Source organism: Netta rufina (genome assembly GCF_964035555.1).
Source record: "Netta rufina genome assembly, chromosome: 2".
In the NCBI taxonomy this organism is placed as follows: Eukaryota; Metazoa; Chordata; class Aves; order Anseriformes; family Anatidae; genus Netta; species Netta rufina.
Genome location: NC_140124.1, coordinates 47,308,909 through 47,322,443, shown reverse-complemented (window position 1 = coordinate 47,322,443; position 13,535 = coordinate 47,308,909). Strand labels below are relative to the sequence as shown.

The 13,535-nt window shown below is 42.2% G+C and overlaps 1 protein-coding gene across 1 annotated transcript in view; it reads right to left on the bottom strand.

Moving 5' to 3' along the window:
* TGFBR1 (transforming growth factor beta receptor 1) overlaps positions 1 to 6,280 on the bottom strand; it is a 35,510-nt gene extending 29,230 nt beyond the window's left edge. Inside the window, exons 1-2 of the mRNA XM_084282173.1 lie at positions 6,195 to 6,280; positions 297 to 548 (exon numbers count right to left, since the gene is read on the bottom strand). Of these exons, the coding sequence (XP_084138299.1) occupies positions 297 to 548; positions 6,195 to 6,273 (331 nt within the window). The 5' untranslated portion in view covers positions 6,274 to 6,280. The remainder of the gene's footprint in view (positions 1 to 296; positions 549 to 6,194) is intronic.
* Between the last annotated feature and the right edge of the window lie 7,255 nt (positions 6,281 to 13,535).

Genomic DNA, 13,535 nt, shown 5'->3' with positions numbered 1-13,535 from the left:
TTCATTAATAACTTTTGCACAGTAAATTTTTGAAGACTAAGTATTACAGTGAACAAAAGCAACTATATGCTTACTCAGAGTTTTTATTTGACTTGCATAGAAGTCTTCAAAACTGGCTCTACCGTTCCTACACAGGATATTAATGTCTTATGCCAAAGCTCTTGAAATTTTATTTGCAAAATCTAAGGTGTACTTTAGGCCTTCAAGTTCACCTGCAACTTCAAAATTGGAATGCTTGCAGAATTTGTGAAGCTTAAAAAAAAAATAAAAAAATCCAACACGCCAAAAACTCTTACCTGGTGTTGGAATTGGAAGTTCTATTTTATTGCAGTGGTCTTTGTCACAGCAGTGAGGCAAAGTAATAACTCCATCTCTGGAGGACGGTGCACAAACAAATGGCCTGTCTCGGGGAATCAGATCAATTTCTGCTATACACATGCTATTGTGTATGACTTTGTCTGCAGTCCGTGTTACTGAGGTAAAACAAAGCCCATCTGTCACACATGTAAAGTTGTCTTTTGTACATAGATGGCAATAACATTGTAATGCTGTATGGAGGAAAAAAAATAACATTAGTCTTGGCACACATTCTGAATTGTAAAACAACATAAATTACTGAAAAAATAAAAGTTAAGAAACTGAGCCCTATATAATCTTTCTGGCTACATAAACACAAGAATGTAACACTAAAGAACAACACTACAATGTTTTTTATTGTGACAACAGAATTAGGAGATCTGCATATTTAAGACAGTAAAGCAGAGTTGAAGTCATCTTCCTTATACAGTTATGTATTAAAAGAGAAGGGCTGCTATCTTAGACATTTCTCCAGGTAGAGAAGTTCTGTTACCGTCTTCCATCCTAAAAAATTATATATTTTATAACACTATCCTCTAGAGCACTTATGCAGTTATCTTATTTTCAAAACCAATACAAGTTATGTCATTTTAAAGCCATTACTTGATGGTTTTACAGTTATATATATATATATATATATATTTTTGCTGAGGAACGGGCATATAAAGGCTTAATCCTCATTCAAAACAAACAAACAGAATCCAAACCCTGAACAGAGCCCAAACAACCAGAGAACATATCTCCTTCCACACAAGCAGAATAGGGTTTGGACTTATTTTGAAGATACAGGAAAACATTTCTTTAAAACACTCAGGTTCCTGATTTACTAAAGCTATCAACTGAACTTGTAATTTGAGGGTGGGGGATATAGCAGACTAATCACATGTAAGATCATGTTTCATTCTTTAAATTGCAGAATTTCCTGGAGAAGGAAATCTGTTATTACAAACATTTATTCTTCAGGTTAACTCTTGCAGGCCTTTATCTGACTTGCTTCATCCAAGACATTTTTTTTCCTATTTAAGTCATCTCCTTGGCTCACCATAACTGCACATGCATCTGAATGCCTACAGTAAGAGGCATAATATTTTTTTTTAACATACATTAAGTCATGGTACAGAGAATAAGTTACCTGAACTGAAAAGTGACGTTTAAGTAGACCTTGTTAAGCTTATTCATCACCCTGATCATACAGAATCGCAAAGATACACAAATGTCACTCATACTAAATAAGGCATTTGGTGTCTTCCTTATTTTGTTCCCCCCCGTTCCTTTGCTACAGAGTTCTCAATGAGTGCAATTTTATAGAAAAATTTATATTTTTGTCCCAGTTTGATGCAATTATCTTCTAGCCTCATATCAAGACAGCACACTGTCCACACTCGACTGAATGGTTTTCTCCACAAATACACCCCTACTTCCTCCTGAAGCTACACTCCCCCCTCCCTTTATTTTAAAGTGGAAAATAATGCTTAATCAGCCAAACAGGCAAGCTTCTAGGAATATAGTTTTTTGCTGCTCTCTAGTGGACACACTTTTTTTTTTTTTTTTTTTATAAAAGACATCAAAAAATGTCAGCCACCTTTCTACTTTTGCCATTTACAATTCTTAATGCCTTACGACTACAGTGCGTAATGGTAAAATGCCTGTATTTTACTAACAGGAAAACTGAATCAGGCATCATTAACAACTGCTAGCAGGAGGACAAGAAAGAGACTTGGCATCTTCTTGCCTATATCTCACTTCCCAGTTACCTATGCATAAAAGAACAAAGACTATGAATTTATGAATATGTTATAGATGAGATTTAACACTAGTGGGATGAGGAGGAGAAGCCAATTACTAACATGCAATTAAATCATTTTGATAAGCAAGTGTTTTCACTTACAACTTCAACCTCAAGGAAAAAAACAATCACACTGCTATTGTCTCGGAGGAAAGTTTTTGCTTCATCTTCATTTTTTCTTCAGGGAAGCATTGTATTTAAGAACAGACAGACACAGAACCCAGTCAGTTCTCCAAGCCCACTTAAATATTCATGTATTTTCAACTACCGTTGGTTGATAAGATCATGCTGTAAAATACAGCAGTCATTCTCTAATCTTCCAGAGCTAGTAATATCTTTCAGGTATAATGAATTCCCATACATTTTGAACCCTCATCTCCCTGCTTCCTTTCTCCCCCCAGTAAAGTTTGTAACACAAAAAGCTCCTTCAAAACTACTAAACCTGAGGAGGAGCAAAAAGAAAAAAAAAGTTAAATTTAAGTTTTAGTCCATGTTTTAATTAGCACAGAACACTTTCTTTTTCTTTTAAAAAAATTACAACAGTGTGTGGATGCAACCACTGGCATTAAACGAGGGTATAACAAGCTGGCAACGTAAATGAGATGCAGCTTGACAAGAAGCTGGTTCTCCAGAGCTCGGTTATAAATACTATATACAAAAAGTGAACAGAACAGAATCAAGTACAGCCTATTCACTTAGCTTTTAACAGTCTATACTCTTAGGTTATCTACAGAAACAATATTTTAAATATATTTCTTGTGTTCCCAAATTAACAAAAGTACAGAAAGACTTTTTTTTTTTTTTTAAAAATAACACAAAAACCTATGAATTACTATATACTATTTGTTCACATCCTGCAACACTATTTCATCCAGACAGTTTTAGTATAGAACACTACCTTTGATGAAAGAATTTTTGGCTGTAAATCATATGTTGAAAAAGATCTTTCAAGGGATGCTAACAAAGGGTATTGAAGCAGTTAAAACATCCTGGGGGTGTTTCTCAAAAGCAAAACCACATCTCAATATTATTTTATATTTTTAATTCTTCTATCAAAACCTTTGTTGTAAACATTTTAAAGTAAATCAAATCAAAAGTCAAACGATTCCAGGCCCCAAAAGCAGTATTATGCTGAACAAGAAGCTCTAGGTCCTTCTCTTGTGATACACATTAAAACTCTTCTTCCATGGGAAATACATGTGACAGCTGGGGGAAAAGTACCACCAGAGGAACAATCAGGACTTTGGTTCCACAAGACATAATGCTTGAGGTGAGAAAGAAGCAAGGCTGTGATATACGGAAGAGACACTGAGAGATCCTGGGGAGATGACCAACAGGGCTCTAGTGTTTATTGTCTGTTTCTTCCTTGTCCAATTTTTTTTTTTTCACAAGCAAAAATGTAATACATAGAGGCGCTGTCAGCTTCCTGCGTTGTTTGTACATTCCCCTCAAACAACACACCTGACTCACCTCTGAATTCTTCTAGCTCAAGATGCAGAAGTGTTTAAGTACAGTATGCCAGATACTCTATGACATTTTTAACCATGATATTTCAGGACATTCACTAAGCCATTCTTTGCACAAAGGCACTAATTAAGTACTGTAAGGTAACAGTTTCCAGGGCAGCATTCACATACATTTCATCCTTTTTTGTTAAGCACAACTTTAAAGGAAAACAGCAATTTTGGCAGCCAAAATGATGCACCCAAGACAGCGGACAAAATACTTTGAGGCCCTATCTATATCTTGCAGGTAATGATAAAGCCTTGTGAAAAGTCTCAGCTTCCAAGAAGCAATGCTATGTCCTCTGTAGTGCAGGTAGCAAATGGTGCTACATACATGTATTTTTTTGCAACTCATCCAGAAAGCTACTCATAGGTATGTTCTTGTCTCTTACAAGAAAGTAAATAAAAATTGGTTTGGGTAACTTTCATAGAAAAGTATCCTTAAAAAAAAAAAAAAAGAATTAAAAACCTTGGTCTTCATCTTTGTTTTACCCTTGTTACCTTCATGAAAAAAAGAACTCTTTAATTTATATGTTTAAATACACTTCAGCATACAAAACAGATTTCTATCCTTATTTGTGATAAGGACTAGTTGTGTGAATGCAATTGTTTCCAAGAGGTAATGCCCCTGAATTCTTAAAAGATTAAAGACTATTTGTGGCTTACACAGTTACAAAATAAAAAATAAATAAATCACGACTGCTTTCAAATTAGGGCGAGTAGTAGGCTTAAAAAGTAGAGCTTGACAGGAAGTCAGCTAGCCACTGTGATTCATGACATGTCTGATTTTCATACAAAACATATCACAAGAGGATTCATTCACACATTAAACTAGCATGCTGCTTCTGATGTTGTTTTGCAATCAGAAAATGCCTAACTTTTGCAAAGAATGCTAAGTAACTGTAGACAAATCATACGTCACGCGTCTTTGTCAACTTACAGCACAGTATTCAGACAATTTAATCCCTTTACCAGTAAGAGAGGACTTGTCTATGAGCTATGGATCGTGAGCCCTAGATCCCCACCTATTACTCTGGACAAGGTGGACTTCTTTCCCCTCCTGCCCCACTTCAAACAAACAAACAAAAAGAGATACACGCACAAAAGAACACTTCTACTTCCAACCTTAAGCTTTTGCATAGAAATCTATTACCTTGTTTTTGCATAAAGCTTTCAGACCTTTCTTTCCTGAAAGAGATTGAATGGGAATTTTTGACTGACTAGAAGCATTAAAAGGGAAAAGAAAGCTTCAAAGCTGAAATCAAGTTAAAGTTTCCCTCAACATCTAGATTGGATACGGTATGTAAGAAAGCTTCAAACTATTAAAGCCTGCTACACCTTTTCACGAACACAAGAAAAATCAATGGTTAACTGAGGCTTACTTCACTGTTTCCACAACAAAAGATTCTCCACCTCCTTCAGTAAGGAGACTGACAAGCAATAGAGTATTTTAGTTTAGCTAGTTGTTTTGCTTTAAGCAGTATTTTCTTTACAGTGTAAGTACCACCTTAAAGTGAACTGCGAACAGCACGGTGAAACCCCAGATGTCTTATAGCTGGAATAAGTTGTGGTGCTTCTCCGTTTCCTCTTTAAAACCCAAAGCAGTATACGACCCACCTGCGGAATAATTTAGGAACTGGAATTCATTGTAAGTCAGATTTTGTGCATCTGTCATTAACCTCTCGCTAGAGATGCAGCTGGAACCTACAGCGATTAGAACCAGGCATCTGTAACACCTGTGTAACAAACATCTCCCTCTCACAAGACGCCACAGGTACAGAGAAGCCAGCAGAACAAAGCCACTTCACTGCGCGACGCTCGCTGCAGACTTCACTTCCTCATGGTGCGCTCCTGGCAAGGCAAACACGGCTGTCTGACTGCGAGGGAAAGCTCGCCCACCTCCCTCGTCACAGCTTCCCCGCAGACACTGTAAACACGCTACAACGTGGCGCGTTAAAGCGCCCGACATGGCAGCCGGGGGATCTCTTACCCTCGCTCCGGGGAGGCTCTGAGCACCGCCTCACGCCTCCTCTCCCCGCTGTGCTGCCTGCAAGCGCCCTTTGACACGCTGCGAGGAGACATAGCGGGATTTCCCCGGGTCGCCGCCAGCGCTCCCAGGGAGCAGCCACAAGTTTTTTCCCCAAGAATAAAGGGAGGCTCAACCCTACCGCCTGCACACCGACAGCCGCGTACCTACCTGGCGGGGCGGCTGTAAAATAAACCGCAGGCAGGGCTGGAGAGGGTTCAGGCGGCGCGCACCAGCGGGGCGGCAGGGGGCTGCTGAGGGCAGCCTGACAAAGGGACGAGCCGGCCGCGGGCCCTGCCGGGCTCGGACACCAGGGGGGTGGCGCCTCCGCCCCAGCCAGCCCCTCCGCCATGTTGTTGAAAGGAACCGCCGCGGACCTGCAGCCGCCCGCCGCCGCTCTCCTACCCCGCCGTGGTGCCTCCAGCACCACGCACTGACCCCGCTCGCTCCCCCCCCCCATCCCCCTCAGCCCCATTCCTTTCCACCTTTATCTCCCCCATCTCTCCCCTCAGGCGCTCACCGGCCGCCGCGGGGAAGAGCAGCGCGGCCGCCGCCAGGCGCAGCGGGGCCCAGCCCGGCCGAGGGGCCGGTAGCGCCATGGTCCGGTCTCGAACCCGCAACGCCAGCCCCGCCGAGCGCGCGCGCGCGCGGCCCCGCACCGCCTCAGCCCGCCCCGCCCCGCCCCGCCCCTCGCCTCCCTCCTGCCGCTGCTGCCGCGGCCGCGGAGGCGCCGCCTGATTGGCCGCTCCCCCCCCCTCCGCTCCCGTCCCCGTCCCCGTCCCACCCCCGCGGCGGGGCTGAGGGGCGGGCTGGGGGCTGGCGGCTGGAGGCAGCCTCGCCGCTGAGCATCCGCTTTCGTTCGTCCGCCCGAGAGGGCTTCCGGCAGGAGGCTTGTAGAGACAGGGGAAGCAGCCCCAGGAGCTGAGGAATTCGTCTTTAGAAGCTGCCTGGGTGGCGGCGTGGGCTAGGGGAAGCAGGCAGAGCCCGTCCCGCTGCTGCCTCTGATGCGTTTCTCTCACGCACCGGTGTAGGTGTAACGCACGGGCACTGTGACAGCTTGCTCACAGACCCGCTGGCAGCCGTATAGAGGAAGCTCAGCCTTCGTGGTGCTAGCCCTGCAGCCCGCCTGCAATTCAGGAGCAAAGGATTTGTCTTCCTGTAGCCTAAAAGGTCACAGGGTAGAGCCTACCTGCATCAGGATGAGATAGGGTAGAGCCTACCTGCCTTAGTATAAGGATAGAACCTTTCTAGACCCTGTTTGCAGCTCCCACGTTGTTTCACAGATTCATTAAAGCAGGTTATTATACCAGGATTATCCGCAGTTTAAACATGGGTTTGTTTCATACCTCTACTAGAACATGGTGGCCTTTAGACACATTGCGTAAAATATGCAGGACCCAGAGGGACAGAGAGTGGAACATTTGATCTCTACTTAGTCTTATTTATTGCAAGAATTTCTTATTTCTTGCAAGATTTATGGACACGTTTTGAATAGTCTTTTACTTTCCACCTTCCGGGAAGAAAGCAAATACTTGAGCATGTATGGAAGGTTCAAACAGCACTCTGTAATGCAAGAAAAACACATGCTGAGGAGCTACATAAAGCATTAACATGTAACCAGTTTTGAAAAGGGACAAGTGATGACAGGAAATTATATAGAACAAGTTGTTCTATGGATTAGCTTTTTACTAAGATCAAATATACGAATACTCATAAGTAGATTTACTTAAGCAAATGGGCACTAATAAAAATCGTTCAGTTTTTGAAGCAAAAGTGTATGGAAATGTACTAACAGCGACCACTATCTAACAGCTAACAGCTGTGGTTATACTACTATGTGGTCTAACAGAAACGTGGTACCAACAGCTCTGTCAGTCTTTTAGGATAAGAAGTACTGTATCAGGCTAACAAAAATTTCTAGTTAATCTGTGTTTCAACACGAAAATATGTATGGTTAGTGGTAGCGCAAGAGGAAATAAGATGTTGCAAAACTTCATTTGCAGTTTTTAAAGTTTTCCCTTCATTTAATTAGTTGAATTTTTTGTTTTTTAAACTGTTTGGTGCATTGTGACATTTACAAGTTATGGTCAGTAAGAGGAAAAATACTGAACGTGTAATATTTTCCAAGTCAACAGAATAAGCTGTTTTCCATCAAAAAAAGCCAAAAAAAGCCCCCAACACAACAAAGAAAACCAGATCCTTTATTTTCTCAAGCAATTTTACTCAAATTAGCACAGAAAGAATGAAAGTACTTATTTGCTTCCCGTTTCTGTAAGCTCACAAATCAGAAACTTTAGCAAAAGACTGTGATGCTGCTAAATCAGAGGCAAGCAGCAGATTATTATTATTATTATTATTTTGTCACTGCTTTATAGAATACCCAGAATTTTTACGTATCTAACCTTTATAGATATTGCCAGGTTTACCTCATCTGTCCCTCCAAAACTAAATACAGTGAGATCTTAGGTAAGCAAACCCAGTTCATTATCCCCATTATCAGGAGGTCAGTTAAAGGGTGTCATATGTCTTAAAATTTTCCTTTTAATTCACTGTCTGTGAAACATGACAGATCGGTATCTCAGAATTATGAATCAGGTGGCACTGCTTCATACTGCTTCAGTATACAGTTGCTTGGTCCCTACAGCTTACGCTAGTTATCCTACAGCTAGTAGGTTTGCAAGTATATCGCAGTGTTGTAAGTTCTTAGTTTGCACTTAAGCAGATTGCAGTGATGGCAGTTTTAATGGTGCTGCTATTAAACCCCTCGAACTTTGTTTCCTACACTTACAATGTCCAGCTTAATTTGAAATCAGGTATGGTATATTCACAGAGAGCAGTGTCGACTGTAAGTCTCATAGAATCATTAAGGCTTGAAAAGACGTCAAAGATCATCTGGCCCAACCATCACCCTATTACCAATATCACCCGCTAAACCATGTACCTATGCACCAGGTTGAGCCTTTCCTTGAACATCCCCGGGGACGGGGACTACACCACCCCCCTGGGCAACATGTTCCAATGCCTGACTGCTCTTTCTGAGAAGAAATGTCTCCTCATTTCCAACCTAAACCTCCCCTGGTGCAACTTGAGGCCATTCCCTCTAGTCCTATCACTAGTCACCTGCAAGAAGAGGCCAACATGCAGCTCCCCACACCTTCCTTTCAGGTAGTTTCAGAGAGCAATGAGGTCTTCCCTGAGCCTCCTCTTCTCCAGACTAAACAACCCCAGTTCCCTCATCTGCTCCTCACAGGACTTGTGTTACAGGAAGATGCCTTGGAGCCCTTGGGCCAGGATCCTGGCGGGGGCCTCTCTGTGAGGGCACATTCTTGGAGACAGGACGCCATGGGGCCACAAGCTGTGTCCAGGCCCAACATCATGAGGACCAGGCCCATCACTGTGGGGGCCAGCACCGCCATCAGGCCCACTGCCACCACAGTGGTTAAGCCGCAGCCCGCAGTACCTGCCCTGGGGCTGCACTCACAAAAGAGTGGTCTAATTTATGCTAAAAGCAGTGAGGAAATATGTAGTCTGAGGCATGTTACTAAACACAGAAGTGACTAAGAAGACTGGTTAGACTGGGGGTGGGTAGCCAGAAGTAAAGAGGCTGACATGAGGTCTGGAAATGGCTTTGGACTGTATGTCATGATCTATCCAAAGGCTTTATGTTGCTGTAGCAACCCTGAAATTACATGATTATCTCACCAGTGACTCTCCAGTGAAGGATAGATACATTATAGTAGCTTGCCTTTAATTAAGAAAGGATACTTTTTTTTTTTTTTTCTTTTTTTTTTTTTGGTAAAAGCACAGCTTTTACCTGCTTGAGCTCTACTTCTTGTATGGAGTTGATAGTAATATTAAGGCAATAATGTATGTCATTTTTGCTACAGCACATCACGTCTTGCTATTTACTCCCCATCCACTCTCATTCTTCAGAGCTCGTAACTGCTTGTGACCTGGAGTGATGGTGTCCTTCATATCTTTTCTCTAGCAGTGGCAACCTCAATTGCTTGTCCTCAGGTAATGTCCTGAGGTAAAGATCCTCAGGTAATACCCACAACAAATATCCTTGAAAGTAGGTGACTTTTACACCTCACAATTAAATAAATAAGCTCAAGCCAGGGAGAAAAAGGTCTTTTTGATGAGAAGTCCTCATAGAGTACTGCTGGTATTCATTTCTTGTCATTTTTTATTTCTGCTGGTATTTAACCTCAGAGGAATATTGTCTAAAAACTTTACAGAATTTCTTAGTGCATAAGGATAACAGTTGACTCACACCTCTAATTTTGTCTACTAATAAAGCTCCAATTTTTTCTTGAAGTCATAATCCATTTCTGTTTTCACTTTAAAAATTCAGCACTGCAACAGCACAGCACAGTCACAGAGTAGTAAGCATCATAAAGGTCACCTGGCACTCAGCTATTTGTTTGCTTACATCTGGTAAAATATTTCTGATACATTTGAAGGGAAAGGGCTTTTTCATATATCTTTTAAAGCAGGAGCCAAGAGATATGAGATTCCAGTCTTACCCTCTGGTGCTTGTTTCTGTTGATATTTCTGTACAGTTCACAGATCCCTTTTGGTATTCCACGGGATTGTGAAATTGTGTTATGCCACTTTAAGCATGGCTGTGAGTAGAACCCTGAGCCTGGGTGCTTACTACTGAACTAGTGATGACAAATCAATGTACTCAGCAGTCCTTGCTGTAAAGAACTCTTTTTGCTACTAGCGTAGATGCCAGAATCTGGACATCAAACATCCTCCATTCACAAATAATTCTGCATTCCTCCAGCAAAGTTAACAGTGTGCTATCTTGGTGGCACAGTATACAAATCACCAGCCTTTTTCATGCCAGTTACTTCCACTCATCTCTGAATAGGTTAGGTTCAAATGTTTGTGATTGCAAGAAGGAAGATGTAAAAAAACGATCAATCCCATTCCATTACACACAATTTCTCAGTACAGTTGTGAGGAACCTATTTCTGCCAAATTGGAGTTCTGTATAAGACTGGTGTCTTGGCTTATTAATACTGAAAGGAAAGGCAAATAATGTGAGCAGAAAATAACAAAGAGTATAAAAAAATGTATATCCTGAAGCAGAAAATAGATTTGTTGTGAACGTTAATGGGCAAATGTGTATTCTATTACCACAAACATGAGACCATCCTTTCTCTTTGGACACACCATGCCTTAGCCACTGCAGCATTTGTAACAGAGGAAGCTAGGGTTCTCCAGGCAGTCTTAGCCTTAATAAATAATCTTAGTTTGTGCTCCGGACATTGCTTTCCTGTTTACAAAATAAGGAAGATGAAGAGTTGTGAAAATAAAACAACCATAAACTACTTTGGTCTTAAGTGCAGTGTACATTTGAACATTGCAACCAAAACCTTTAGAGGCATATTTTAATTTCTGCAGATTTCTGTCCTGGTCTGTGCTATTACAGCTTTGTCCTATGCATACAAAGTCTGCATAAGTATGTCTGCTCTTGTATTTTTCTTGTATTCTGTGTTTTACTTGGGGCTAAAACAGATTTAGTCTTCTCTTGCATATGAGCTAGGACTAACTGTTCCAGAGGGTTGTGATTTTTGATACCAGTAAGTTGCTGCTCTACTTCTTATCTTTACCTCCCTTTGATTAAAATAGGCTTCACTAGTTCAGAAGTAACTTTTTTTTTTTTTTTTTTACTGTTGGGTGTTTACAGCTGCACACAGTACAGAGACATCAACCTAAAAATAAACTGAACAGAAAGTTGTGGTCAGGGCACCAAGGGTTGCCTAAACTTTTTGACTTTCTTCACATAGTTTAGTTCCTATGTAGAACCAAAGCTTTTATGCAAAAGTATACCTTAAAGCTGGTACCTTTGGGACTCATTTTACTAGTGGTTAATATGGGAAATGTACTTTCAGTGCCCAAGGGATTTGTGCTTACAGATCTTACTTGCAAGACTATGGATGTTTTACTTGATACTTTCAGTCCTTCCTATTGCAGTTATTTCCATGTCTGTGGATTCTTCCCGCCACAGAAAGAGATTTTTGCTCTTTAAATGCCTAAAGTGTCAGTGGAAGCATAGCTGCCTATGGATATTTACCAGTGGCTGAGGGGGCAATAGAGGATCATTACGTTTGGATGTGGCTACATTAAATCCTTTTCATCACTGTGTTTAACCTCTGTTAGATTTAAATGGGTTGCTTTTCGCTAACATCTCATCTGAGTTCAGTGTCCATTCTGTAGCTCCAACCTGTAGACTAGCCCACTTACTACCTGCAGAGTTTCTGTAATGGATCCTACACAGGATTTTCTTCTAAATTCTCATTTACAGAGTTCACTACAACTTCAGTGCTTTTTTCTTCCTCTTCTCCAATATTTTTGACTCGCCTTACCCTTCTTCCTTCCCACCGTATGTCCTAGTGATTGTACCTGTAAAAGAAGATACAGCTAGCTCTAAGTGACTATTTTGATCTGTTCTCTAGGCTGCTCATCAGTATTCCCTACCCTTTCTTCTGGTGGTGAGCAATCAGTTTTTTGTAAGAGAGATCCCGTGACTCAGTGCCTTTGACAGAATGAATAGCTTATCTGTTGTTATGTGACACTCAGTTGAGAGCAGGAGTTTGAAATGCTGATATGTACCTAAGCCTTGAAGTGTCTTCTGTTATATCATCAATAGTTAGGTTTCTTTCCACCCCCCCTTCTTCCCCCCCTCCCCAGGAAAAAATGTGGATATTAGAAAGTAACTGAGTTTGGTGCAACTAATTTCTCTAGCTTCTCTCCCCCAACCTTTTGTTTGTAAGAGCAGAGGCCTTTCTGTAGGAGAGGCCTCATCTACAAATCCATTCAATTGTCACTTTGGTGACAATTACCTCTGTACATTATCCAGGTACTTTCCTGCCCAAATGGAAAAGTATCATGGCACAAGCAGAGATACCTGCTTCTTGCCTTCTGAAAATGGAGGCATAGGCATCTAAACACACTGCTGCATGTTCTATTCATCCATATGCAACTTGAGCAGATCTAAGTTGCTGTGAGTGAACCAGGTTCTTACTATCTAGGCGGAACTAATGGCAATGCAAGACAAATGAAAATGTGCTGAAGGCCGTGTTTCCAAAGCAGCCTGTTGGCAGATGGACCACAGAGACTTCACAAGCCCTAGGAACTCATGAAGGTTCAGAGCCCACAGGTCAATATCTTCGTGGAAGGAAATAACAATTTTAAAATAATATGATCAACAAATTGGAAATTACTGCTGAGTTTTGATGGAGTTGATGAACAATTACCAATTCATCTGTAACAAAAAATCTAATACAGCTTTTGGTAATTGCAAAAGGGGCTTGGCTGTGGTCAGCATCACAATGAGAACTTAGAAAACTCATGAGTTCACACACACCACTCATCCCACCCTAATATGGTATAGGATCAAGGGATGCATTCTCATATCTCAAGGTATCAGGAAGATTGAGAGGGTGGTGGGATGATTCTGGGAACTCTAGACTCATAAAATGTCATGCAGAAGACTTGCTGACTGTAGAATCTGAAGCTGTTACACTGTACACTGAGGTGCAAACTGCTCCAGCACGGGTCCCCCGCGGGTGGGCGGCAGCTCCCCCCAGACCCCTGCTCCTGCATGGGCTCCTCTCCACGGGCTGCAGCTCCGGCCTGGGGCCTGCTCCTGCGGGGGCTCTCCATGGGCCGCAGCCTCCTCCAGGCCACATCCACCTGCTCCTCCGGGGGCTCCTCCACCCATGTGGGGGCTGCAGCGTGGAGATCTGCTCCATGTGGGACCCATGGGCTGCAGGGGGACAGCCTGCTCCACCAGGGGCCTCTCCCTGCACAGGCTGCAGGGGAACTGCTGCTGTGTGCTTGGAGCACC